This window comes from Trichoderma asperellum, chromosome 4 (genome assembly GCF_020647865.1).
Source record: "Trichoderma asperellum chromosome 4, complete sequence".
Classification (NCBI taxonomy): Eukaryota; Fungi; Ascomycota; class Sordariomycetes; order Hypocreales; family Hypocreaceae; genus Trichoderma; species Trichoderma asperellum.
The window spans coordinates 793,482-818,741 of NC_089418.1; the positions used below are offsets into that span (position 1 = coordinate 793,482).

Sequence of the window (25,260 nt, forward strand, 5' to 3'; positions counted from 1 at the left end):
GTATAAAGGACAAAATACTACATACAGGCTCATGATTTTGATACGTAAACGTAATACCCTTGATTTAAAAATATCCGCATTAAGTGAGCGGCGTATCTGACTGGAAGAGATGTGTGGAGAAACTTGTAGAAGAAGCGCCGAACAAGATGATTGGATGAGATATTGAAGCTATCAAGCTGTTAGGCACCAGCTCACGTGTGAAATGCTTCATTCAATCAAATTTCATGAAACCTCGGGGCACAAACTTTGAACAAATCGGAATCCAGATAACCCACAGCATTCTCCATTAGCTTGCACTGGCTGCCTAATAAACACTTAACCGTCTAAGACAAAGCCACGGCATTTATAATGTTCTAGTTATCACATATACATCTGTGAGAAGGCAAAAAACGGAAAAGAAATGGTCCTTGCCAATTATCGATTGCTTAGGAAACCTCACATTGCGGACCATGAACAGAGTCTCTTCGCATATGGCGGGAGCTGAAGATGGCCGCATGCCTTCATGGCCGGCAGTGGACGCTGAAAGTGAACAGCTAGATATCCGATTTTTACCAGCGGCGGCAAACAACCCTGGATATTCGCTGCAGACAACTATTCACCAGAATCCGACATTGATGCAGTCTAACTTGTTGGCACCACCAACATTGCCTTTGCAAGCGAACGAGACATCACCCCTAATCCTAACAGCTCTCATGGCCAATCACCACCCTTTGGATACTGTAAAGGCGGTTTTGAAGGTCAACGGCCGTTTGACCGAAATGGCTGCAAAGTGGAGTGAAGAAGAGTGGGCCAATCATCGTCGAATTGTCCAGTTCAAAAGATCCCGACAGGATGGAGTCTTGAGTGTGGAATTCAAATCCATTGCGGTACATGAGAGACTAGCTAATAGCATCTGCATCTCATGCATCCGGTGGGCTGATAAATCTGATTGCTATTTTACGTCGGTCGATATTATGCATCTACTTGAGCAGCTTATTGCAGCACCTAACCGCTTTGCTGTTGAGGAGAAGAACCGCATCCGCAGTTATTTAGAGGGCTTTCACCCTGTAACGATCTCGAAGACAAGGCCAAATGACTCAGAATTTTTCAAAATGGTTATGGCCTTTGGTCATCCTATACCCAGAAACATGAAAAAGAATTTTAAGGTGTTCCCCTGGCCTGTTCTCGAGCCCATGCTCAAAAAGATCATCAGCAAGTATAGCGTCATGCCGCCCGAGTCATCTGATCACAACACGGGTTTGGCATTGCCGTTATTAACTTTGGCATACAATAATGCTTTGAGAGTTTCAAGATACGCTGGAAAACTCCCTCCGCGTAAAGGAGGAGGTAATTCCGAAGGCAACCAAGCTACTTCCTCCAAGTTGCCAAGGATTAGCCATGGTAGGCCTGGAACCTTTCTAAAATGGCTGGAAGATACTTTATTTTATATTGTGAAGGATTTGAATGCGGATGAAGCTGTTCGAGAGAGACTTTTAGGGGTTTTTCCGGACTTGCTTGGGGCTTTTGCGCTCAAAATTGGCTACAATATGCCGGCTCGTGCGGACTGCGACGCCGCGTATTTTATCCAGAAGTATCGTCAGGAAGTTAATAAGTTGCAAGACTAAAAGGTGGTTGAAGCTATTTGGTGAGCTGGATATAATAGTAAATTCTGTTGGGACTTCTTGGCATCTGTGGTACAGATAGGCTAGCTTCCAGTTCTGACAATCTATGAACCAAGGATTCTCTTAACTTTCTGCAGAAAAAATTGGATCCTGAAACAATTGAACCAGAGAATTATGGAAGTGAAACCACTCCTATAAAGACTAACGCAGTGAAGACGGTTGAACCTCATGAATGAAAATGTTTCTCAGTATGACTTTACCATTATAAAATCCAGCTAGACTCTGCCGAAAGCCCTAATTAAAAGCATAGAGGGGGATGGAGTTAAGGGTTGCTATTTTGAATTAAATAACATTGCCTTTAAGGCCTTAAGCTACAATACTATCTCCTATTACTCACAGTAGACAGTATTAATAGTAAAATAAAATATATATATACATCTATTAATAATAATATAAAAGCAAAGTGCTATTATCTTTTAACTTACTAATACTAAAGATTAAAGATAGTTTTTAGCTTTTAAAGTCCTTACTTAAGATCTTTTAATGGCCGCTATTTTGTTGACAAGTCGGGAACATACCTCTGAACTGGCTTACGCACATATAAACACAACCACGGAAACCCAGCTTGTCCTACCGCTATTAAGACCACAGGGCGAGAACACGTCACGAAACCATTTGATCAAGCCAACGCGGCTTCGTTCCCGTTGGAATGAGCCCGTTATCACGGCTAGGGGTCATTTTGATGTAATGAACGTGTGTTGATTTTCTATCTAAAACAAAAGAGCTTCATCCTCTTATACTACAAGCTTCGCTCGGCTTAAAGATTCTCCGCAGCTTCCTTCCTTGTGTGGAAGGTAGGCCGCGAAGCCTCGTCAAACTATTTTACTAAATGAAGCTTATGGCATAAGCTATATGTATCCGACAGCGCTGAATTTGCTATTACTTACACGGCATTTAGGAAAGTCGAGCCCTAAGCTTCCATGTATCCAAATCGCTGCTAAAATGCGGGCCGAGAAGCCCAGGGCGTTAGGGGCCCTACATGAGGGGCACCTCTTTTAGCGTAGTCGTTTAAATGTTATTTAAGCAATGCAACAGTCACCCTCGTCCCTCTATCCTGTTCTTGCCATGACCCGGCCCGTGTCGCATCATGGCCCGGCCAGGGTTTCTTCTTGTGTCCGCACTGGCTGGGCTCCAAAGACGGCCCAGCTGTTGCGTTGATGGAACGATCAGGTAAGGTGGTGACGGGCATTGCAATGGTGCGCCGAGACTCTCTCATTTATACCTTGACTTGCCCTGCGTGTGCTGCTGACTCTTGCTTCCGCTCGTCGCCTTCTTCTACACCTCTAATTCTACCTCCTCCTACCCTCTTCTATATATAACACTGCAATGGCCGTCTACAAAGATATTGCCGAAGCTCTACTGGCTGCCGCGTATAGACGGCGACGAGACAATCACCTTCGTGAGGAATAGCAGAGCTAAAAACTTAGGGCTCAAGCCTACCGCCTCCAAAGACAAAAATAATCAATTTCTTCAATGATCTTTATAAAATTAAAAAAAGTATTTTTAAAAGTACCTTATAGTAAGACTGCTAGCTAGGGGAATAAGTACTTAACTCTTTGTAAACCTCTTCTTATAGCAATTCTTGTGCTTTTAGGTTAACAGCCTTATCTTCTGCTGCTGTGAAGCGACCTTATTGCTAGAATTTAAGCCCTTTGAGTTAGCTTTCGTTTATTACTCTGGAAGCCATCCCAGGCCAAATCCCAAGTAAACTGCAAATGGAAAGAACAGCTCTGCGAGAGTTTAGAGCTAGCTGCACCGTGCTCTACACCGCACGCCGCGAACGCTGCGATGGCCTTGAAGAAACTCTATGGACTCGTGCAACGCAGGAGAGAGTAAATTCAAGGCAAATTGCCTGACCAGCTTCCCAGCGACGTTGTCAACTCCACCGCTGCTGTGGCCGCCGTGTGAGATAAACTACATGTAGCCGGCCAGCTGCATCAGGCCCAAGTTGGATCCCTAGCCGTTCTTAGCACTGAGGAGGGCATTGACAGCCATGCTCTGCCGCGAATTGTCAGTACATATCTACCTCTGCCCAGATCAAGGAACCACTTACACCAAGTCCTCGGTCCCTGTTAGGTCCGTCCATGCCATCTGGCAAAATGGGCTCTATCATTCCGTCTACACGCTTGACCGTCTGCAAGCCGTCAGGGTGCGTAATCAGCTCAGGCTGCAGCGTGCCGTAGGGCAACTAATGCGCTCGCCGGGCGTGTTGCCTGTCTTGACGGCTTGGGTGGGGATCTCCCATTGCGATACGCCAGTAGACAGCTGAATGTAGGAGTATTTCCTGCTGGCGCCATCCCACTGCGCGATCCAGCCTGCGGAGAGCTGCGGCGGCGCAAACGCTGGGCCCTTATTGCTGGGCGAGGTTGTGCCACTCATGATTAGGGAGGGGGTTTGACTTGGAAACGCGCAGCCTTCACGCAGGGCACAGTGTAGATTGGCCTGGTGAGAAATGTAGGCGAGAGAGAGAATGTGGATTGGAGACCTGTTGAAGAGTTATTCGGCCTCCTCTCAGTCTGGAATGGTTGTTCGGGTGACTGCGGTGGTTGTTCGATGACTGGGGCCAAGCAAGCCACTTTGATGGCGATACACTTGCAGTCCGAGGACAGCGGCCCTGCTATCTGTCTGGCCAGCCCGAGTCGAATTGAGTTGAAGTCGCAGCAGCGCTGAGGGGCAGAGTTTCCCAGGGCATCATTTTTATACAATCGACGTGCGAGCGCTTTGAAACCAGTACTATAGGCAGCGTGCGTGCACATATGACGATGCAAACAAACATTGATGCCAGTTTTCTTACTCGACTCTACAAGTTTATTGTAGTCTGAAAAGTTAATTTGTATCTGTATGCTAAATGTAGAGGTTCTATTTCCTTAAAAACGGTGTAAAAAAAAAAAAAAAAAAAAAAAAAAAGAAACCAGTATTATAAATACTTCACAAGGTCTCGAGCCTAGGACGTCTTAAAAAAAAGGTGATATCCTTCTCATATTTACTTTCTTAACTATCGGATGCCACCATAGCCCGAAGGTATAAAAGTTAATACTAGCCTGATATATATACTAATATGCCAGCGCGCACTGCACGTAACATGAACTGTCGGCCAAACTGCCGCAGACTCCAGAGAAGACGGCGCGCGATTGAGGTAGGCAATCAAAGATGTCGCGTGCTAGAGTCTTGCTTACAGCCTTTGTGATACTTCGTCCCAATAGATTTGCGTAGCGAGATTTGGTACGTGCGTTATGTCAAAGGGGACGTCTGATGTATCCTCTGGGCTTTATTCGTTCTACGTGGACTATTTGTGAAACATCACGTCTCGCAACCTTTTTTTTTTTTTTTTTTTTTTTTTCATTGAGTTCTAGGTCCTGTACCTAGTCTTGAAGAAGAAACCTCCGAGTTGTCCAAATTGTGTCAGGGCTTCTGGAGTGCTAGACAAGACAGAAATGAAATCGATGACTGTAAAGCTACTACTAGTAGCTGCGTTTCCATCGAGGCATCACCTTGCTCAGCCGTTTGCTCACCATCTACTCAGGTTAAGGCAGCGACAGCTCAGAATCAGCGCTAAAATCGGATTGGGACTGCCCAAGATGTCGTATATGACTACCTACTCAGGAACAGACACACGGATCCAAGACAGTTGCGGCTCATGACAGCTCATGATTCAAATTACGAAGACAGCGACTTGTGAGTGGTTTCTGAGCCGTCTAAGAATGATTTTTGCATTATACGCTCATGTCAGCTCGATCTCAAGACTTCTGCGTCGTATTATTAATAAACACCCATTTTTTACACCTTTTAGTTCATCTATCGGATTTCATCTTTTAAGCTTAATCCCTCGGACGAGTTCAAGCCATAATCTCTATAATAACCGGAGCTACATAAAGATTATCGGAACCATTGCTATTGTTCCACGGGCGTTACAATTGGTCTAGCAAGAGACGATGGCCAAAGTCGACTGAGAGACGAGCTAGACATGATGGCCAAAATAGTCTTGAAAACTTTGAAGTTTTCTTTACTTTTTGTCTTTTCTCCTTTGATATATACATGTCTATTCAAAGAGAGCGTAGAGTTGAAACAAAGGGGCAATTGGGAAGATTCCAGTCTCAAGTAGGGGAATGAAGTTACGAAGGGTACCTATACAAAATTCGACTACCTGACTAAAGAAGACGTCTACTTTAACGCAGCAAATATAGACGAGTTACTATCCTCTGTGACTGGTAGTAGTATAATTAAATTTTATCCACGGCTCAGAAAAAGTCCTACTTATGGGCTGATGCATCAACGATACAAGGCCTTCGTCCGATTTGACAGCTTCGTCCGACGAGATTCGTCCGATTTAGAAGCTTCATCTAGCATAGAAGCTTGGTCCGATCTCCCACGGGTCAAGAACACCCGAGGAATATAAATAAGACAGCAACATGTGATATGGCAGTAATATGGCTGGCCCTTAAAGACATCTAGTCGGTGTAGCTAAGGTTATAACAGCTTTTACAGACAACCATTATGATCCATCCCCATCGTAGCCCCGTGGAGCAAAGGTGTACAGTGAAAATATGACAGTTGAGCCGTAATCACCCATCCACGCTGTAGTATCTGTGTGCTAAACAGGAGGCGCCAAACTTATGACAACTGTACAAGCGAGGGGAGTGCAGATACGCCACACGCCACGATGGTGCAGTTGCCCGGTTGAAAAGGAGACAGCTGCAAAACTCTTTGCAGAACTGCTCACATCTATCCGATGCGTGCGCACATTTGTTTTAAAGTACTATCAATGTTTGTCTGTATACTTGAACTGGAAATTTTGATGAGTTTTTATCGGCCTCATGCTGTGGAAACATGTCGCATTTGCTTCAATTATATTTTCTCTGTCCATAAAGCCCAACTCTTAGCAGCACGCTTAAAGATGCCCCAATTTTTTGTCGACAGGGATCGGCCCACCGTGCGCGGGCCTCGTTGCTGGTTGGAGAAGTATTAGCCCCCTACTTCAATGGTGTAGCTACGGAGCTTGCATTGAATATAAGCAGAACTCACACCATGAGGCCCAATGGCAAGGCAACTCTCCGCATACTGTACAGCAGTGATACTATCAGGGGTCGGCTTGAATAGGTAGGAGTACAAGTGGGAAGTACCTCTGGCAGCAAGGTATTGGCCGGCCCCCCTGCAAGAAGCATCGTCGGATCAAGCTGACCGAAACGTTTTCGGATCAAAATCGCCGGGCCCTTGTCTCGTGAGATACAACTAAGTGCCCACCTTGTACTAGCATGCTCTCTTCTTGACATTAGAAGCGGAATTCCGCATAACCCCTGCTCATACAGGCAGTTTTAGTAGGGCAGACTTGCTGGCATGCCCGTTTTCTTGAACAATGGCCCACTCAAAAGGGGGCACGGACTCGGTTCGTTAAAGTCTGTTGTTGAAGGGCGCACACTTGTGTCAAAAGGGTCACGATGACTTACATGGCTGAGTCATGAACAGAGTGGCGGCCCGCTGAAGACTTATTCATACCACCACCTTGCTTTTTAGTCTAGATTTCAATCTACAAAGGCATTTAGCCATAATTTGGCGACATTAGAGCGCTGTCACTGCTAATTAACCCCAAAGGTGTGCACGTTCCTCATCAAGATCCCAACAAGACTGGCGCCACACATTAGAAATGCGTTTTATTTGACTCGTACAAAGCTGACTTAGAGCGCCAGAAAACAAAGAAAAAAAAAGAAGAGAGAGAGAGAGAGAGAGAGAGAGAGAGAGAGATCATCGTCGACGTGGCTCGAGCGCTGCCGATTCCACACTTTTTGCGCCCTCTGGTGAGGCTCTCTAGGTTCTTCGGTTATAACAGTAGGTAGTATATCTCACAGTGTATCCGTATCCGTACACCTTTTGCGGTCGTAAGAACTTCCTATCTAGGTATAGGTAGGTTGCGTTTGTGAAAGGATATACTATCGAGGTACCTATATAAAATACACGAACACTCTGAGGAAAAGATGCTGCATCATGATTATGAGCCAGCATGCTGATGCATTGTAATTCGTAGCGGCAAGTTCCACTGTGATATCCGGATGATGCCGCTCCTAGTACGGTCACTTAGTCGAACCAGTGGACTTTTGATAGCATCAATATTGCGGAGATAAATGTACGCAATTACAACTTCTGCAACCTTACGTCCGACATTTATCGGCTCCCACGTTATTGGTCGGGTATTACACATGTAGGTCATATTTTCTAGCGGCAACTTCGGACTAACTATACGTGCCGACAACGAGGTGCACCAACCGCACCTCAGCGTAGATTAGTTTCCAAAGCTGGCTTGAAAGCGTTCGAGCGCCCGCAACGGCTCTTTTGAGGTGCCGGTGCCTCTTTTTCCTCCTTCTTCCGTATGGCGCAGCAATAGTCCTATGGGTCGAGAGTAATTGTACAGGCTGCATAATCGGCTAGGAGCTTTTACCAAGCTGTATGACTCGCCACCGATGCTTTCCATGTGGCATCTTGGCAGATTTGCCTTGACCCCAGGAGATTCACTCCCCGTACATACATGATCGACGTGACTATAAGCACCTGTTTCATGCTAATGAGACGCTTGGGCTACGGGAATAATAGTCTCGAACGTGATTAATGTGATTCAAGGATGCCTTTGTGCTTGTGCCAAGTCTACGCATCATGGTGAATTGCAAGGTTCAGAGTATCTATCCTGACACGGCCGTAGAGGCATATGGTTGTGCGGCTATTCAGCTCAATAAACTGTATAACTCCAGAGATAACTAACAAGGGGGATTGTTTCCTTTCCTCTGTACCAAGCACATACTGCAGATATACTACTGGATGGACTGTAAGCAGTTGTGGTTACACAGGATATAAAAAGCCCGTATTTCAAAACGCCGTGCTTGAAAATTGCGAAATCCTTCCGAAATGAATGCCATGAAACATCAGTTTGTATTTGGTTTGCCACATTTTGAACCATGTGAGATTGGCAAGCGATTCGAAGAACCACCCGTCCTGATCTGACGTTGCCAAGCTTGGCACTGGTCATCATCATTGCCTATCATTGACTAGTGGAGTGAGTGTTATAAAAGGAAACCAGCATATATCTGGTGCAAGTACGGGTTGCACTATCACTATTAAACCGGTGTGGGGTGTATCTACATACATGTAGTCTACTTCTTTGCATGCAGGCGTCTGCGGATGGCCCAGGCCCACGGACATATTGTACGTTTAGTATAAGCTGAAGCGAGTTTCAAGAAACTACAGGTACTCTTTTCTTTTCTGCGGTAGCACGCTGACTAAAAATTCTTCTTCGGGCCAAAGGTAGAGGATTGTGGATATGTTCCTTTTATAGCACACATGCAGATCGATTGGATAAGCAACTGCTAAGACAAGCTCCGTTCAAGAGTTTTGAAACGGCCAAAATACATGATACTATGTGCATGCACCATGTCAACATGTGCACATTACTTGCACAGGCCTCCTTGTGTGAGTTGCAACTGGCATCTGGCCAATCAATTCTCATACTATAAGCTGACTCGTGTGACCCCCATACAGCTGTGCTCGTATCTGTAGATGCTGTTTGCAGGCAAAGGGCCGCTTCCAACCTATCGGCCAAGGCTGGCTGCTGGCAGACGTAAAGCCCTGGAAGTAGTACCCGTTACCAGGCCTAGCATTAGTATACACCACTATGTCACGGTACAGTAACATATCCTCAGCGAAACAGGCAATCTGTATGTAAGGCATAGTGCGTGCACCGCATGAAACCCATGCGGGGGTTGGCTGGACAATGCGAATGCGACGAGGGAGACAAGCAGTGGCGTTTCCTAGCATTGGCAAGACTCGACACCTGAAAGCCGCAAGGAAACCAGATTCGTCGGAGTGGCCGCTTTATCCGCATTCTCTATTATTTTCCTTTTCCGACGTCTTTTATTAGCTGTGAAGATCAGCCCAGGTAGCAGGGATCGGGGCTTCTATCGCCTTTGATGGGGTGCTATTTCGGTGCCTAGTCCGCATACTGACATGAGCCGATGACATGCCATGCGCTCTGAAACAGCTCTTTTTCCGATTCGCCTCGTATACTGTATCGTATCTGCATTCATTTCGAGGTGCTGCATCCAAGACACGGAAAAACATCCCTATGGCAGCTGCTTCGTTCTGGTACTAATAGCCGCCATGTTTCCCTGCGAACGCCAGTCCTGAGAGGTTCGTTCACCCGCTGCTTATCTGCTCGAGTACCTATGCCTAGTAGCGTTTAGCAGGTGTTGGCAGAATACCTAGTGCCTAACCACTCAAAGAGCCGGTTGACGATCTCCAAGCGGCATCTGCAAGGTTGACGGATTTGCTTCTGGAAACAGTCGGCGCTACTGTATGGCATTGATTGAGATCTGGCAAGCGGTGAGTGGGAGATGCGGAAGCGGCGGAAAAATCTCCACCAACCCGGTTGCTTTACAGTAGTAGTGTAGTGCCTGTACTGTATAGACAAGGGGGGGAAGAGCCTCGAATCGGATATTGCTACTGTGCTGCGTCTTGGCAACACGCCTTGTCGTAGCAGACAGATTGTGTAGAATTACAAGTACAGTATGGCCGTGTCCCTGTTTGGGGATGCCCTTCAGCCCCCACGATATGCAGCCCGGCGTGTTGGATTAGCCCAGAGGCCGCTAAACGGGGGGTTCGCAGCCCCATCAGCCAATCAGCGCGCCTGACGGCTGCTGACAAACGCGGCTAGGGCTGGTGCGAAAGGCGCCCGGCACGGAACTCGCACTGGAGACCACGCTGGAGACCACGCTGGAGACCACGCTGGAGACCACTGAAGGTTCCACTAGAGCATCGCTAAACAGCCGCTAGAGCCAGCCCTGGCCAGCCTACCGACTTCCCAACACGGTCAAGCCCGCTGCCACTGCGCTGGTACGGCGGCGTCTGCTGCTAGGAGGGCGCTTACTAATGGCGTGCTGTCAGAGCTAATCGGCTCTAGCACCTCCCCAAGCAGTCTAGCCAACTGACATTAGCTAATTGCGCCGGAGAGCCCGTCCCTGGTTATCATCTGTCGTGCCTCATCCAAGCAATAATACCTCGGGGAGTCTGCTGGCTCGCACACGTGTTTTGGCGGTAAGAAAGAAAGTTTTAGCAGCTGGTGTGGAGAGACTCGAGGCCATTCGCTGCTCGGTAAGCAAGCCCGACCAGGGACTCGGCGTTTGGCTCATGAATCCAGTCTGCAAGTTCTAGAGAGACTCGGCTGGCTCCGCAACTCGACAACGACTCACTCTGCAACTCCAAGCAAAGCCCAACTGCGGACATACGAGTGCTCCAATCAAGAGCCGGTGGGATCTGCCGGTGGGACAGTGGAATCTCCTGCTGGACCAGCACCAGGACCTCAGCGCCTGGCCTGGCTGCCTGAGCCCGGGGCTTCCTTGCATCTCCTATGCTGCTACGAGTCGCAGAAGCGAACGCACAACCTGGCACCCGCGCAAGCTCTTACTTGTAGGGCTGGGCTTGCGCTAACAGTCTGCAGGCGGCGTCAGGGAGAGAGCCACGGCTTCAGGCACTACTGCCGCCACCTGCGAGCTTCTGGTTGCATTGCCTAGAGTCTTGAGTCTCGAGCCTCGTCATCATCCCCTGGCAACGTGCCAGAAGAAGGCCAGACACCCCGGACTCTGATCCATACCAGACGCACGCCTGGGACAGACCAGCACTAGCTCTGCGCCCTGTGCTCATCATTGGCCCAGCACCTGAGCCCCCCCATACCTACCTGCCGCACGCCTATAGGTATAGTTACACTGCCTACAGAGTACCTCGGTAGCGAGTTCTGAACCTGGTCAGCATTGAGTCTTGTCATTTGCGGCGTCCTTGCGGTGTGATGCGGTGCGGCTCGTCAGCGAAGACCGCAGCTCACCGAAGCGGACGAGCGCGGATGAATAAAGCCTAGGATCGATTCTTACAAAATAACATTTTTAGCATCACTACTAGGTACTTATTATTGGCATATTCTTTCCCGGTGCCCCGCGCCGTTTCCAATCCTCCCGACGTCACACTCACACCCTATCAGCTGCTTTGCATCTTCTTTTATCACCTAGCACTTTCTCATCTATTCTTTCCCACTGGGGATTATCATTTCCAAAGTTTATAGCTCTGCTCTTGGCACTGCGACCCGGGCTCGACTAATCAATTGGACACGATGAGTCGACTATCTCGACACGAGGGCAGGTCCCCCTTGCCGTCACTGCAGAGCGAAATCTCGATTCTCAACGCCGAAAAGTATGGTGAGGAGCCCAGACGCACGCGGTCTGCCAATGGAAAACGATCGCTTTCAGAAGATCACGACGACGACGATGATGATGGCGTTCAGAAGAAGAGATCCAGAGGCCGTCCGCGACTGGACACCAAGGACGAGACCGCCGCCGATGTGAGTACCCTGCCTGTCTGCCTGCCTGCCTGCCTTTTTGATATCAGGCTTAAAAAACTTGCCTTTATTTCCATCACTATTCTCATATTGTTCGTTGCCACCACGGCTCGCGGTACTATTCAACAGCTTCTTGCACTCTGTTCCCTTCCATCTGTCTCTATTATATCCCTCTGAAGATCAACTCTACATGCAATAGACCCACTTGATTGTTTTGAAATATATTCTTTACTTGATTGTCCGCATACAAGGAGATTGTGATTCTAATCTCTCTGCCGCATTCTAGCGTCGCCGAACACAAATTCGTCTTGCTCAACGAGCATACAGACACCGCAAAGACACCGCCATCACCACTCTTGAGCAAAAGGTTAAAGATTTAGAAGCCTCAAATGAGGCCATGAGCAAAGAGTTTACTAAATTCTACGACATCATTTTGGCTGAGGGCATTTTTGACATCGCTCCTCATGCTGCGCCTCGCCTCAGACTCATTGCGGATCGACTCCTCCGCCTTTCTAGCATGGTCGGCACAAGTAGCATCACATCCGAGAGCGATGATTCTATCATGGCCAAGCCTGCAGGAGCTCGCAAAAGCCTCAGCGACGTGAGCATGCATCATGGCCATCAGACAAATGGCTTGGGCGAGCCGGATCTCTCGAGCTCGGCTTATCCTACTGTCCAGCATCACCCAGGTTCTTTCAACTACGAAGTAATCGCCCAGGCAACGCCAAACAACGCCAGCTTCCCCTTTTTCGCCTCCATGGAGTCATCCGCTTCACAGCCGCCAAGCAGTAGCTATCTAGGCACCTCTCTCAACAACCCCTCACCCTACCCCCGACTCTCATCTCCAACATATGGCTTTCACGAACGTTTCAGCAAGAGACTGCAGCGAACAACTTTGGAATGCGGCCTTAGGCTGGCTACGATGAAGAACCCGCCGCCCGAGCGGTATGCGACTGTTTTCGGCTTTAGTTTACTCTTTGAATCCCGCGATTCGATCATTCGGCGATTAGCAGCAGGGCTGAAGAAGATACAGAGCGAGGGTGTAGACTGGAAATTCCCAACGCCTTCAATGCAAAACGACCAGTTTGGATATCTAGAAAATCAATTTTCCTCGACTAGCTCAGAGGAGTTGAACAATGCGCTACTCTCACTCAGCAAATCGGCTACAAGCTTCGCCAACATGCCTCAATTCGGAGCTCAACCTCTAGCCAATTCTGAAGAGAAAGCTGAGCATCGGATACGAATGCTTTGCCAGAACTTTGAGGGGGAATTTTTCACAGCGGACGAAGTTGAGCTATTCCTGCGCCGACTGGGTCTAGCTATCCCCCCGAACGTTGACTATGTCGATTCTGAGCTGGACCTGAACGAACTCCAAGCTGCTGATGAAGCAAGCACCAAAAGCCACTTTGCTAGTATTGGGCTGTCTCCTGGTAACTCGGGCATCGGCGGAATTCAAAGCAACATGTGGCAGATGAACAATACCTCGCTGGGCGATTTTGGAAGCTCTCTTCGAGGAGACTCTTCAGAAGGTCAGAATACGGAAACTACTGAGTTTATCGACAAGACTGACCTGGATGGAGGATTAGTTACGTTTATGAATAATCACGACTTCAGCCAGATATGGCCTACTGGATCAAGCTGGTCCAAGACGAAAGTCTCCGTCGATGTGGGCCGATTGATAGACGGTATGTGGGCATTTACTTTTATTCAATCTACTCCTCTCTCTTCTCTTTTTTTTTTTTGTCTTTGTCGTCTTTTTTTTTTTTAAAAAAAAAAAACAAAGTTCCTCTTTTACTAACATATTTCATTTAGAATTGGTGAATGCATCAGTTTGTCTAGGAAGGACGCCGGGTATACGACCAAAGGACGTTATCAAGGCTGTCAAAGTTGCTGCCGGCTTATCGCCTACTCATGCACCATGAACCAAGTCAACTTGGACGAAGCAAAGTCTCCACTTTAAAGGGGTTTATGAGCGGCTATGTGAATCATCATACTACCATTTAACGATAACCGGTTGTTTTTTACGAAACTCTAAAACATGAAAGAAACTACACGGCGATAGAGAGAGCGGACTGGAGAAGTTGATTTAAGGGCCTCCACTAGGTTTCAGCCCATCGATTGATTTGTGGAGCAACGGGAGTTACGCAGGATATACCACTTGAAGTTTAAGGCTTACGGATTCTTTTTCATTATATTGGCGGAAAGCGGAGTGATACTTTCTTTTGTTCAAAACTTTTATTCTCAACTCCTACCATACTTTTTTTTGGGGATTTTCGATTTGGCAACGCACAATCATACGCTTTCATTGTTCACTTTTTATTTTTTATTTTTTTACGGATATTAATGCTTACATCCGGTGGAGAAAACCGTTTGACAAATGACGGGAAAAGTTATCAGAATTACCACTAGAGGCAGGAGCGCGCTGACTCAATCAGGCCTAGGCGTGGGAAACATCGCATAGGGCGGCTTGTAACATGCATAGCTAGTTGAGAACCACGAGATACAGGGGTTATCTTGAGTTGTCACCAAAGCACATACTGTAGCTGAACAGACCAAGTTGCCATTCATGATTCGTGGTGGACCGATGTGGTTGAAGGATATGACTCTGGGCAGAACCCAAAAAGGCTACGCTGGCTGGGCTGAAGCTGGCATCTAGAACCGGCGGGCCAGTAAGCTGCCGCAATAGGCAGTTGATCCGCCCGCACGGTCAGATGCGGTGGAGGCGGGAGAGGAAACAGACGCAGCTCCGCCTCGTTTGAACGTCGAGCCGTCTTCTCCCTTGCATCTGCTGGTTTCGTATGCAGCGTTGTGTAAGCGACAACTTACAGAAACTCTGTCCCATCCAGCCCGACGCCCGATACGACCGCCCGAAATAGCCGCGCCCTTTATTCTATTTCGAGAAATCGATCCAATCGCCTCCGATTAAACAACATTCTCACCCCCCCTTCTTCCCGGAAGTTAAAAGAGCCATCCGAGACTCCACAGGGCTCGGCGTCGCCGACAACCAGCCATTCCCCGCAAGCTGGTATCAATCTCCCTATACAGTAATTAATCACTCTTACAGTGCTGCCATTATAGTAGTAGTGGTATTGGTTTCCTGGATTATACTATACATAAAACAGAGAAACATGGAGTACCGAAAGCCGCTCGCATCGCCGGATTTGCGGACCAAGATTCAGCCTCGATTGATCATCCACGGGGGCGCGGGGAATATCCGGCGTGAGAACTACCCCTCTGAGAAATATGCCGCTTACAGGAGCGCTCTTCTTGCGATTGTGAGTTGAGAATAACCTTTTTGTCTGTTGTGCACAATGATAGACTTTTCCATCCCATGTTGCAAGTAAAAGAAACTTTGTACTCTTTTTTTCCCCTCCCTCTTTGTGTATTATTGTTCATCATATGAAGTTTGAAGGGAGAAAAAAAAATGTAGAAGAATTAGGACTAATGTAGAGAGATGAAAATCCAAACCATGTAGGTTTCCAGCACACAAGATTACATGAGCTCGTCTTCACATAAGACGAACCAGTATTCGCCATATGAGAAACAATCCGCAACACAAGAAAAAGAAAATCCACCTCATCATGGCCCTTCGGCCCTAGAAATCGCCACCCACGCCGTCGCCCAGCTCGAAGACAACCCCCTCTTCAACAGCGGCTACGGCGCCGTCTTCACCCGCGATGGCATCAACGAGCTCGAAGCCTCCGTGATGGTCTCGCGGGGCTTCAAGAAGCGCGGCGTGGGAGTCATGGGCCTGCGGCGGGTGCGCAACCCGATCCTGCTGGCGAAGAAGATGCTCGAGCACGGTGAGGACGATCTCGCGCCGTCGTCGTCGTCACATGCTTCTTCTTCTCTTTTGCTGGACGTGGATGTGCCCTCTGCGCAGGGACATACGCAGCTTCATGGCGAGACGGCCGAGAGGCTCGCTGAGCGGTACGGCCTTGAGATGGTGGATCCGGAGTACTTCTTTACGCAGCCGCGCTGGGACGAGCATGTTCGTGCGCTGGAGAGGGAGAAACGCGGGCTTGGCTTGGGGACGTGGCATGCGGAGGAGTATCTCCCGCAGGGGACTTGCGGAGCTGTTGCGTTGGATGCGGAGGGCGTCATCTGTGCGGCCACGAGCACGGGTGGTATGACGAACAAGCTCACGGGGCGTATTGGCGATACTCCCGTCGTGGGAGCTGGATTCTGGGCTGAAGAGTGGGATGATGACGCCGAGGGGCCATCGATGTGGGAGAGCCTCACAAGTCAAGCTCAGAGGGCACAGCCGGGACTTAGTTTTGCTGGGCCGTTGAAGGGCTTGCTGGCAGATTGCTTTCCCACTCCGTGGATGTACTCGCCCGTCCAATTAGACGATGGAGAAACGCAACGCCTCAGTTTGACAAGCTCCACGACGTCGAGTCGGTCCATCGGCGTATCGGGAACAGGCAACGGCGACTCCTTCCTGCGCGTCAATGCCGTCCGCACCGTCGCCGCCATTGCGAGATACAAGCCATTAGCCGGCAGCAAGGCGCTGTCCCGAGTGGTCGGTCCAGGAGGCGAGCTGCAGAAGAGCGCGGGCGATCGCTGGACGCGCACGGGCGAAGGAGAGGGCGGCATGATTGGCATCGAGTGCACGCTGGTGCGAGACGAAGATGGGAATGCAGTGGGCGTTCGGTCGGAGCTGCTGATGGATTATAACTGCGGCGGTATGTGGCGTGCATGGGTTGATGATGGAGGCAAGGCGGTGATGAGCGCTTGGTCGAATGGATCTGCAGATGAGCTGTGAGTTGAAGAGGTAAAGCTAGATGGAAGCGAGCACAATAGAATCAGGCGAGAGATCTGGGATGAGGAGAATTTCCTAATTCAATTCATTCCTTGTTATGTGTTGGACTAGAAGTGATAGAGGCCACCACCTGGCCTTTCCTTCCAAGTACAGCTTATACACAAGCCGCATGGGACGTATCTCGTCTCATCTCGTCCCAGCCAGTTTCTTCTTTTCTATATATTCGTACATGTGATGTTTTCGCCAACACCGAGTTCCCTTTTAGCTACCCAAGCAACAGGGTCTATTTCCCCCGAATTCGCTTGTTCCCTCGTTTTCCCTTTGCAGACCTAGGCAGAGAGCCCATTGGTATTTCCCTCCATATCTATAAGTCACGGAAAACGCCAGTGCGATGCGATTTGCAGATTATCCATAGATATTGGTTTCCTTTTTGGGGGGGTTTCGTTCTTCCCAGATTCCTTCTCCTCGTTCGTTTTCCAGTGGGTTCTCACTCATCTTCGCTGCGTCTCTGGCGCCGCAGAGTCAACCAGGGGAGAAAATAATATAGTTGCGCGTTAAGGCCATAAAGAAAAAGCCAAGACCAGTAAAGCGGAATAAAAGACAATTATGAATAAAAGGCAGAGTTGAGAGGCATAAAATCGATCCGATCCGATTCGATTTTGTTCTTTTCGTTTCGTCTTGGTAATATTATTTTTTTCGTTTGTCGTTTACAAAGCCTGAACTTCCGAGTTCGGGGGCGGCTGCGGCATCTCCAGCTTGGTTGATCCAGCCATCATCTTTCCAAAGGCGATACCGACACCCTCGATGACGGCCAGCAGAACGGCGCAGCCAATGGCGTTGTTTCGGGCAGCCTTGACACCGCCACGGAAGGCAAGAGAGCCACCGGTGAAGAAACCGGCACTATGAAATAGAATGTCTTAGCAAACTGGATTGTCCCTCTCCACGAATTGATCCGACGCTTACATGATGGCATTGTAAGGATCCTCCTTCTTTCGGATGCCCTTGACGGTGCAGTCAAAGGTTGAGAAGAGACCACCCCAGACACCGAAGTTGCCGCCCAGGACGGGCGCTCGCATCTTGACGGCGGTGATGGCACCGATTCGGCGCTCGCCGTAGGGAGAGTTTCGGAAGCCCTTGATGCCGTGCCAGATGGTTCCACCGATAGCCTGCAGTGATGATAAAACGGTCAGCTTGCTGTAACTTGCTATAGCCAGTGCAGCCTGGCATCGACGAGGCCCGCAGTGACGACGGTCTCTCAATCGCTCAATGTGGGGGGGTTTGGAGGAGGCTTTTGTCAACGTACACCCATGGCAAAGGCACCGCCAAAGTCATTGAGAATGACCCAAGGGCAGGGGTCGCGTCCGTGATCCATGGCTGAGGATGAATATGAGGCACCGAGTGAGGACAATCGCGAGGTGGCGGAGGATCCGAGGCGGAGGTCGAGATGTGGTGAGAAAAAAGTTCGGTTTGCGTCGTGACGACTTTTTTGGAGTTCTGGAAAATCCGGGCCGGCGGCGCTTGTTCCGTTTTCGCAGACGTGGGGCCCCAGTGGCGGAAAGCGGTCCGTTAAGAACGGAGTCACATGATCTGCTGGATACGGAGCACTAATACAAAACGGAGTAAGCTGTTAGCTGCCGTTATTTACGGGCACTTACACAGCACCCCTTAGCCGCTGATCAAGTCTCGACTGCTCTTCTCGCAACCGCAAGCATACAACTATCTTGCTCCCAAAAAGAGCTGTAATTTAGATTGTAGAGCATTAACCCCGCAGCCACTGTGTAGGTTATTGGTTTCTGAGATTGCATCTTTATCATACAAGAACGAACAGTGTGTATACGCTCCTAGCCACATTTTTTGCGTCCAAAGCCTCAAACTAATACTAACCAGCCCATACAAAAAGATAGGATCGAACAGGCAAGTCATCAACATCTCCACACTCTGACCGAAAGTAAACTCTCACCTTGTCAAACCACGTGGCAACCTTTACCTGATTCTCCAACCTGGGAATGCTTCCCTTGCTAGCGGCCGCTCCCATCAGCAGGTCCAACTCTCAGCTCGGCTTCGGCTCTCAGCGCGGCTTCGGCTCTCCTCTCAGCCTTGTTTCAACCCCCGCGGTTTCAGCGTAGCGGCGTTGAAACCCCACACGAATCACGGATATCTTGACGCCAAGCTCATGTTTTCGACCTCATCTTTACTCTCATTAGCCATGACGGGCTTGTTTCAGACAGCTTTAATAACTAGCATATTCTTTATTCAGAAATTTTGACCAAATACATCCTAGATTGGCTCCCTCGAGAATCTTTGTTTGTCCCGGCGTTTGGTGACTTTTTGGCATGAGGATTCACTAGACGGGTCTGCAAAGCCGGGACCCGCAGCGGCGTCTTTCCCGAAGTGGCTCGCCGAAGTGGCTCGCCAAAGATCCCACACTAGGCGATTGTATATAAAGAAAGACCTATTCTACACATTAATCACTCCATGCCATTTTTTTTGTCTCTATTCCCATCATTCTATCCATTGGAAGATCACGAAGCCTGCCCATCATGCCTCTCAAAATCGTCCCAGCTACAGAAGCGGATATGGCTCGCTCCGCCGCCATAGAAAAGCGTGCGTATGGCCCCAACAAGTCCAGTGCTGTTTTCTTCCCGGGAGAGGGTATGGCCACTGAGGACCGTATTGCCATCATGATTGCGAGAAAAAATGAAGAGCCAGCTTTCAAGATGATGAAGGTGGTGGATACAGACCTGGAGGCAAAGGGCGAGGATGGCATTATTGCATGCACTCTATGGTTCATTTGGTCTGGGGACCTTAAGCCAAGCCAGCCTAAGCGCAGTTGGGGACCTGGAACGAATATAGAAGCCTGCGACGCCTTCTTTGGAGAGATGGATAGAAGATGGTGGGCTAAATTTGAAGGAAAGCCGCACGTTTGTAAGTTACTTCTGGCGTTCTTGGAATAAACCATCAATGCGGTGTACGGTGATGGCTGACGTCTGCAGATCTCAAACTCCTCCACACCGATCCTGACCACCAAAGACGAGGCGCCGGAAGCAAATGCCTGGAGTGGGGAACCGCAGAGGCTGATAGACTGGGGCTCGTGTCATATCTCGAGGCTTCTGAAGAGGGGCGACCACTGTATGAGAAATTTGGCTTCAAAGAGGTGGATAGAATTGTCGTGGACCTGTCAAAATGGGGCAGCCCTATCGAGGCTACGGCTTATCTGATGGCCCGCGAGCCAGTCTCGAACTAATTTTAAGGAATGGTTGATAGCGACAGAATAATTCACACGCAGTTTATACGTAACTACCTAATACATCAATTTTTGAACTGGTTCTTTCTAGGTACATGTTTCTTGTACTGTGGCCAAATCTAGCAAGACAGGTGTGATCCATTTGGATGCGTGTGCTTTATTGAGATGCTCATGTACCTGCCAGTGCTTTTAATCCGAGAGTAGTTATCCCCACGTTTAAAGCTGGTAAATAAACTATGGCATTAGTGGCGTAGAAGTCGCTACTTCTCCTTTGATTACATTTGATATCTGCTCAATGTTAGTCCAATGATGAGATGCATCTAGGCACAGCTAATATAGTGGTTCCTAGGATTCTTGAGCCAATGCACCCGAAGCTACTGTATATGAAGGTGTAACGATCCGTTATACCGTTAAGCCAACAGGGCAAAAGATTAGGCCAATAACCACTATTGTGGCTGTTACTGTAACAGAACCAGCTGCCTATAAGGGTTTCGCAGTTACGGTGAACCAGGTCGTAACAGAAGGCAGATACCTATAATTTAGCTATTCTAGCACGCGCTGTTGTGCTCAATTTGCCCTTAGTCTGAAAGCTGTGTCAAGAACCTGAAATGGCAATTGCAGCCTCTCATAGTTGCCTCTGGTCATGCCATGTTCTTGCTTACGCTAGATACCTGGTAGATAGGAGGTTTTATGTTTATGGACGATCTTCATGGAGGTAGCTACAATGAAAAGTGGAGCTGTATGAAAGTGTAGACGCCTCGTACAGTAAAGGGAGCTCACTTCTACTAGAACCATATGAAGTCACTAAAGGTTGATGACAGTATAAGGAATTCTGCAATTGCCTGGGCAATGGACACAAACAAGATAGTGAACATTGTAATATATATAATATTTCTAGAGTAATTGTTGATAGGTTTGAGTAAAATCTTTTGTACATGTGATTCGACGAGAGCAAGCGCGTTGATAAACTTGTGACTGCCAACGCAGGAAACGGCAGTGGGTGCCCATATAAGCTTTGCCTTGAAGTCGTTCTAAGGCTTGTTACAGTTTTTCATAACAGAAACAACCATTATCGTAGTTAGGGTATGTTGAAATTGTTTAAAGTAACCGATGAAAGTGGAAGCCGTGGCATCCTCGTGAAGGAGCGGCTAATGCCTATAGGCCAGGGAGCTGCGACTTTGAATGTAATCTCCAGTTCGTTAGGCAGGATGTCTTCATTGTACAATATTAAATGGATATCACAGTATTATATAGAGGCTAACAAAAAAAATTACATCACTCTCACAGCGCAATACAATTTTTTTTTCCGTGAAAAAAATGCGTAGTGTCAATCGTATTCCCCGGTAGTCACCCAGTGATTGTTGGTTACTTAGTAGCTGCTTTAGACATTTCGATACGGTTTCTTGAGTATTCAACTGATCTTTCCATGGAACATTTTGTAGATAGGTAATTATGCTTTCCGGATACGTATCCGTACTTTCTTAATGATGTGATACTGCTGAAACTGGCACAATGGGACTGTCACTTCCCGATCATTACGAGGCATCGTTGCTCTTACCTTGAGAATGAATAAACAACTTATTGTTATTATAAACAGCGCTCTTCGCGCAATTATACGATCTTCAGAGTTTACGAATCACTGAGAGCGGCAGCAGCAACACCAACACCAACAACAACAACAACAACAACAACAACAACAACAACAACAACAACAACAACAACAACAACAACAACAACAACAACAACAACAACAACAACAACAACAACAACAACAACAACAACAACAACAACAACAACAACAACAACAACAACAACAACAACAACAACACCGACGACGACGACGAAGATGACGAAGATGATGATGATGATCATGGTGATGATGATGACGACGACGACGACGATGATGATGACGATGACGATGGCGATGATGATGATGATGGTGGTCTGGGCGGCCCCTGAGCCGCAGCCCTCCCCCTCCTCTTTTGATGTATGGCTCCACCGAGCCTATGAGACGGCCTGTTTTGTTGGCACCTGCGTCACCACCATCGACGTGGTGATCCGGTGGAAGAGAGAGAGGGACGCCCGGACCGAGATCCCCGGCCCTTGCGGCCCTTGCGGTGCTGCCGGCTCCCCGGGTCCCCAAGGGGAAAATGGGAAAAAAGGGGACAAAGGGGGACAAAGGGGTCCCGGGTGTTGTCGTTTTGGTAGCCCGTTCCCGTTCCCGCTCCCGCTCCCGCTCCCGCCGCCCCACCTCCGACCCGGCCCCGGCCCGGGATGAGGCAGCAGCGACAACAGCAGCGACAACAGCAGCGACAGCATCAGCAGCACCAGCAGCACCAGCAGCACCAGCGGCTCCTCCTCCTCTCCTCCCCCGCCGACTGGACTGGGCGCCGAAGCCGCCGAAGGAGGACTGGCGCCCCTAAGGACTAAGTCGTTCCCTCACCTGTCTAGCTGCGGCCGGAACCATGGAGACTGTAGGTTAGACGATTCAACCACTCAAAGCCTACCCGTTAAGATCTATTAAGCATCATTAAAGCCGAAGCTAAAGCAGCTCTATCGCCTGCCATGATCACTCAGAGCCACAAATTCGTCTCAGATACGAGAAGTCGCGATAAATTTACATCCCCCACTAGAGTATTTCGGAATATCCTGATGGACAGACGAATTTAAAAGGGGGATACGTGGAGGGATTTATCGAGAAATATGGGCGGGACGTCAATGAGATGGAAGTCTGGAGGATTTGAAAGGGTGTTTTACAGAAAGGAGTACCAGCAAGAGGTCAGCAGAGGGTGGAAATATGGGGCAATTTGGCATCTCTCGGAGGAAGATGAGCCAAATGATCATTGGCCACACTATCGGCACAGGATATTGTGAAGCGAGAAAGGAAGCAGTCAGAGAAATCCAATACATTGATTTCTCAGGCGAAGAGACAAGAGCATTTACCAAATACCGCCTGAAACCCCAAGTTCCGGGACAGTCTCTTGACTCTGGCTCAAGCCCCGCTTTTGGTTCCGGGCCCGTTACCGTTGCCGCGCCCACTCACAACGACGGCGGCAGCAATGATGCTGCTGCAATAAAGATAGGCATTATGTACGAAGATATCTTCACTATCAAAGGGATGGCTAATACGAGCAAAGACTAGAAAACGTTGTAGAGATGATTGGAAAATATTATGTCGAATGGCGATGATTCAAATTTATTCTAGATTTAGGAGATACTACTTGTGCTACTTGTGCTACTTGTGCTACTTGTGCTACTTGTGCTACTTGTGCTACTTGTGCTACTTGTGCTACTATATCTATTTTCTTCTATTGTCGATAATATCACTACATTAGCTATTATACCTACGTCTTGCTACCATCGCAACCTCGAAAACTGTGGCAAAATACGCGTTATAGTCCTATGGTATCATCCCGACCATATAGAATGTATGTTTTGTTGTATTATAAGCTTCTTGACCCCCCTCTGGTATCGTTTTCTCGCCAGCAACAAGACTGCTCTTTCGACTTTGCCTTGCAGATTTGGAGGCGGCCACCAGCAACGGAGAAGCGCCCCTAACGTTAACAACTACCATATCATTCCATCAGCGTGCTTTGTTGCAAATTGAGCCACGGAGACTGTGGGCTAGAGACCTGCTTTATTCAAAACGTACCTTTTCATGCCTAGTAGATATCGTGAAATATGAGCAGAATGGGCAGAAAGGAAATACACAGTCAGAGTAGATAGGTATGTTAGCCTTGCAAGAGAAAAAGCAGCAAGAATGTTTGTTGAACTAAAGTTACTCTCAGCTTATCTGATTTCTGAATTTTTCGGTGCCCATATTAAACAATCCATTCGGCGTTCGGTGGGCGACTTCGTAAAGACGATCCCGCTTCAAGTCTAAAGCCGCTTTCCAGACGCGTGCATAGAGACTGAGATCACCCTCCTGTCGCTGAGGGTAGCCCTGGCCGGTAAGCAAAGCAAGCCATTTGGGTTCTCTTGAATATACTCCTGAGCCGAGATCCCGATAGCAAGTATACCGTATCGTAAGATACTTATCCTCCTCTATCTCTAAAGTGCACTCCGCATCTGAATGGCATATTGTGCAGACGACCATCTGAGTGAAGGGTCCTTCGGAACTCCTCCACATCTTCCTTGGGTGAGATTCACATTGGGGCGGGTCGTTGGTCACCAATATCTGTACCTCATACATATCCCCGTCATACATGACTTTTGATGCAGAGACAGTCAGGCTTTGATGCGGGCAACCTATGAAATACTCCGATTTGCAGGATGATTTGTATTTGTAGAGGTTGAAACAGCATCGCATCTGTTGTCTTTGCAAGAAGGTGCTTTTATCAAAGTATATTTCGCTTATCCAGTCGTAGTAGCGATTTGATTGAGAAACTATCCTATCGTGGCAACATAATTCTGGAATAAGAGCCTGAGTAACACCTGGGAGACACCGTCGACGGATGCTATTTAGGTGATTAAAGGAGAGATGATAGCACATGTTGCCATGTATAGGCGTAAGTGTAAGCGGTGATAACAGTTCAGCACTTAGATATAGATCTTCGTTTATACCGTAAGAAGCGTCTGGTTGGTCAAGAAGATTGCGATTGGGCAACCGTAACGAATAATAGTCGCAGTAACAGCCAGAGTGTGATACGTCATGACCAACAGCATTCTCTATCGCCGCAGCTGTTTCGACATACGAGGGAAGCATGGTGCTGACTGAATAATCATCATATTCAGCACTGTCGTCTTCCAGAACGGGAGAATCGGCATCTTCAACAGAGCAATCTTCTGGAATATAAGATTCACTATCATATCCAAGAAGTTCGTCTTTTGGAATGGCAGCCTGTTGATTCAGCGACAGCTGTCTTAGTTTATCGGCAGACTGGTTCTCAGAAGATGGAGAACCATTGCGCTCGGGACGGCCACTTCCAAAGAAGTTCCGGAACTTGAAAATGGTAGCATTAAACAAGTTAGCCATTGTGATGACGAAAACATGAATCGATATTGGTGAGAGTCAAAGAAAAAGATGTCGTGTGAGGATATTGCTGAGAGGGCATTGCGCTTTATGTGATACGTGGGATGATCCATTATACCCCAGGGTTTACCAGATGGCTTGAAGAGCGAAAGTTTACTTTAAGCCAAGATTCAATTCACTATATCAATTCGATCGTTAGACGAGATAGCTATAGCCACCGCGGCCCCATTTATTGGCCTGCGGTCCGATTCGTATAAG

The 25,260-nt window shown here is 48.2% G+C and overlaps 9 protein-coding genes across 9 annotated transcripts; 6 read left to right on the top strand and 3 right to left on the bottom strand.

Moving 5' to 3' along the window:
* Positions 1-261: 261 nt before the first annotated feature.
* Positions 262-1,765, top strand: TrAFT101_006639 (uncharacterized protein). Its single transcript, XM_066127830.1, has one exon. It carries the CDS (start codon positions 450-452, stop codon positions 1,602-1,604), a length of 1,155 nt encoding a protein of 384 aa, XP_065983943.1. The 5' UTR covers positions 262-449; the 3' UTR covers positions 1,605-1,765.
* A 2,053-nt stretch (positions 1,766-3,818) lies between these two features.
* TrAFT101_006640 (uncharacterized protein) lies at positions 3,819-5,310 on the bottom strand (the record flags this gene model as incomplete). The annotated part of the gene is made up of 2 exons (XM_066127831.1): positions 3,819-4,146; positions 5,261-5,310. 2 exons carry the CDS (start codon positions 5,308-5,310, stop codon positions 3,819-3,821), a joined length of 378 nt encoding a protein of 125 aa, XP_065983944.1.
* Positions 5,311-10,656: 5,346 nt separating this feature from the next.
* TrAFT101_006641 (uncharacterized protein) lies at positions 10,657-14,635 on the top strand. Its single transcript, XM_024910036.2, has 3 exons — positions 10,657-12,027; positions 12,311-13,709; positions 13,837-14,635. Exons 1-3 carry the CDS (start codon positions 11,800-11,802, stop codon positions 13,944-13,946), a joined length of 1,737 nt encoding a protein of 578 aa, XP_024758302.1. The 5' UTR covers positions 10,657-11,799; the 3' UTR covers positions 13,947-14,635.
* Positions 14,636-14,805: 170 nt separating this feature from the next.
* TrAFT101_006642 (uncharacterized protein) lies at positions 14,806-16,987 on the top strand. Its single transcript, XM_024900702.2, has 2 exons — positions 14,806-15,299; positions 15,500-16,987. The coding sequence occupies exons 1-2, from the start codon at positions 15,153-15,155 to the stop codon at positions 16,787-16,789; spliced, it is 1,437 nt and encodes a 478-aa protein (XP_024758303.1). The 5' UTR covers positions 14,806-15,152; the 3' UTR covers positions 16,790-16,987.
* On the bottom strand, positions 16,562-18,252 carry TIM17 (translocase of the inner membrane). Its single transcript, XM_024910037.2, has 3 exons — positions 18,090-18,252; positions 17,750-17,952; positions 16,562-17,686 (listed from the first exon to the last, which is right to left on the bottom strand). The coding sequence occupies exons 1-3, from the start codon at positions 18,156-18,158 to the stop codon at positions 17,494-17,496; spliced, it is 465 nt and encodes a 154-aa protein (XP_024758304.1). The 5' UTR covers positions 18,159-18,252; the 3' UTR covers positions 16,562-17,493.
* An 853-nt stretch (positions 18,253-19,105) lies between these two features.
* TrAFT101_006644 (uncharacterized protein) lies at positions 19,106-20,053 on the top strand. The gene is made up of 2 exons (XM_024905373.2): positions 19,106-19,711; positions 19,780-20,053. The coding sequence occupies exons 1-2, from the start codon at positions 19,327-19,329 to the stop codon at positions 20,028-20,030; spliced, it is 636 nt and encodes a 211-aa protein (XP_024758305.2). The 5' UTR covers positions 19,106-19,326; the 3' UTR covers positions 20,031-20,053.
* Positions 20,054-21,542: 1,489 nt separating this feature from the next.
* TrAFT101_006645 (uncharacterized protein) lies at positions 21,543-21,989 on the top strand (the record flags this gene model as incomplete). The annotated part of the gene is made up of 2 exons (XM_066127832.1): positions 21,543-21,577; positions 21,683-21,989. The coding sequence occupies 2 exons, from the start codon at positions 21,543-21,545 to the stop codon at positions 21,987-21,989; spliced, it is 342 nt and encodes a 113-aa protein (XP_065983945.1).
* Positions 21,990-22,827: 838 nt separating this feature from the next.
* On the top strand, positions 22,828-23,172 carry TrAFT101_006646 (uncharacterized protein; the record flags this gene model as incomplete). The annotated part of the gene is made up of 1 exon (XM_066127833.1): positions 22,828-23,172. The coding sequence occupies one exon, from the start codon at positions 22,828-22,830 to the stop codon at positions 23,170-23,172; it is 345 nt and encodes a 114-aa protein (XP_065983946.1).
* A 642-nt stretch (positions 23,173-23,814) lies between these two features.
* TrAFT101_006647 (uncharacterized protein) lies at positions 23,815-25,005 on the bottom strand (the record flags this gene model as incomplete). Its single annotated transcript, XM_024898653.2, has 1 exon — positions 23,815-25,005. The coding sequence occupies one exon, from the start codon at positions 25,003-25,005 to the stop codon at positions 23,815-23,817; it is 1,191 nt and encodes a 396-aa protein (XP_024758307.2).
* Between the last annotated feature and the right edge of the window lie 255 nt (positions 25,006-25,260).

Excerpts from the sequence above, each read along its gene's own strand:
- TrAFT101_006639 (XM_066127830.1), top strand. The coding sequence starts at position 450 with ATGAACAGAGTCTCTTCGCATATGGCGGGAGCTGAAGATGGCCGCATG.
- TrAFT101_006641 (XM_024910036.2), top strand. The coding sequence starts at position 11,800 with ATGAGTCGACTATCTCGACACGAGGGCAGGTCCCCCTTGCCGTCACTG. Across the intron at positions 12,028-12,310 it reads AGGACGAGACCGCCGCCGAT|CGTCGCCGAACACAAATTCG; the intron begins GTGAGTACCCTG and ends GCCGCATTCTAG. Across the intron at positions 13,710-13,836 it reads TGTGGGCCGATTGATAGACG|AATTGGTGAATGCATCAGTT; the intron begins GTATGTGGGCAT and ends TATTTCATTTAG.
- TrAFT101_006642 (XM_024900702.2), top strand. The coding sequence starts at position 15,153 with ATGGAGTACCGAAAGCCGCTCGCATCGCCGGATTTGCGGACCAAGATT. Across the intron at positions 15,300-15,499 it reads GGAGCGCTCTTCTTGCGATT|GTTTCCAGCACACAAGATTA; the intron begins GTGAGTTGAGAA and ends CAAACCATGTAG.
- TIM17 (XM_024910037.2), bottom strand. The coding sequence starts at position 18,158 with ATGGATCACGGACGCGACCCCTGCCCTTGGGTCATTCTCAATGACTTT. Across the intron at positions 17,953-18,089 it reads GCGGTGCCTTTGCCATGGGT|GCTATCGGTGGAACCATCTG; the intron begins GTACGTTGACAA and ends TCATCACTGCAG. Across the intron at positions 17,687-17,749 it reads GATCCTTACAATGCCATCAT|TGCCGGTTTCTTCACCGGTG; the intron begins GTAAGCGTCGGA and ends TCTATTTCATAG.
- TrAFT101_006644 (XM_024905373.2), top strand. The coding sequence starts at position 19,327 with ATGCCTCTCAAAATCGTCCCAGCTACAGAAGCGGATATGGCTCGCTCC. Across the intron at positions 19,712-19,779 it reads TGAAGGAAAGCCGCACGTTT|ATCTCAAACTCCTCCACACC; the intron begins GTAAGTTACTTC and ends TGACGTCTGCAG.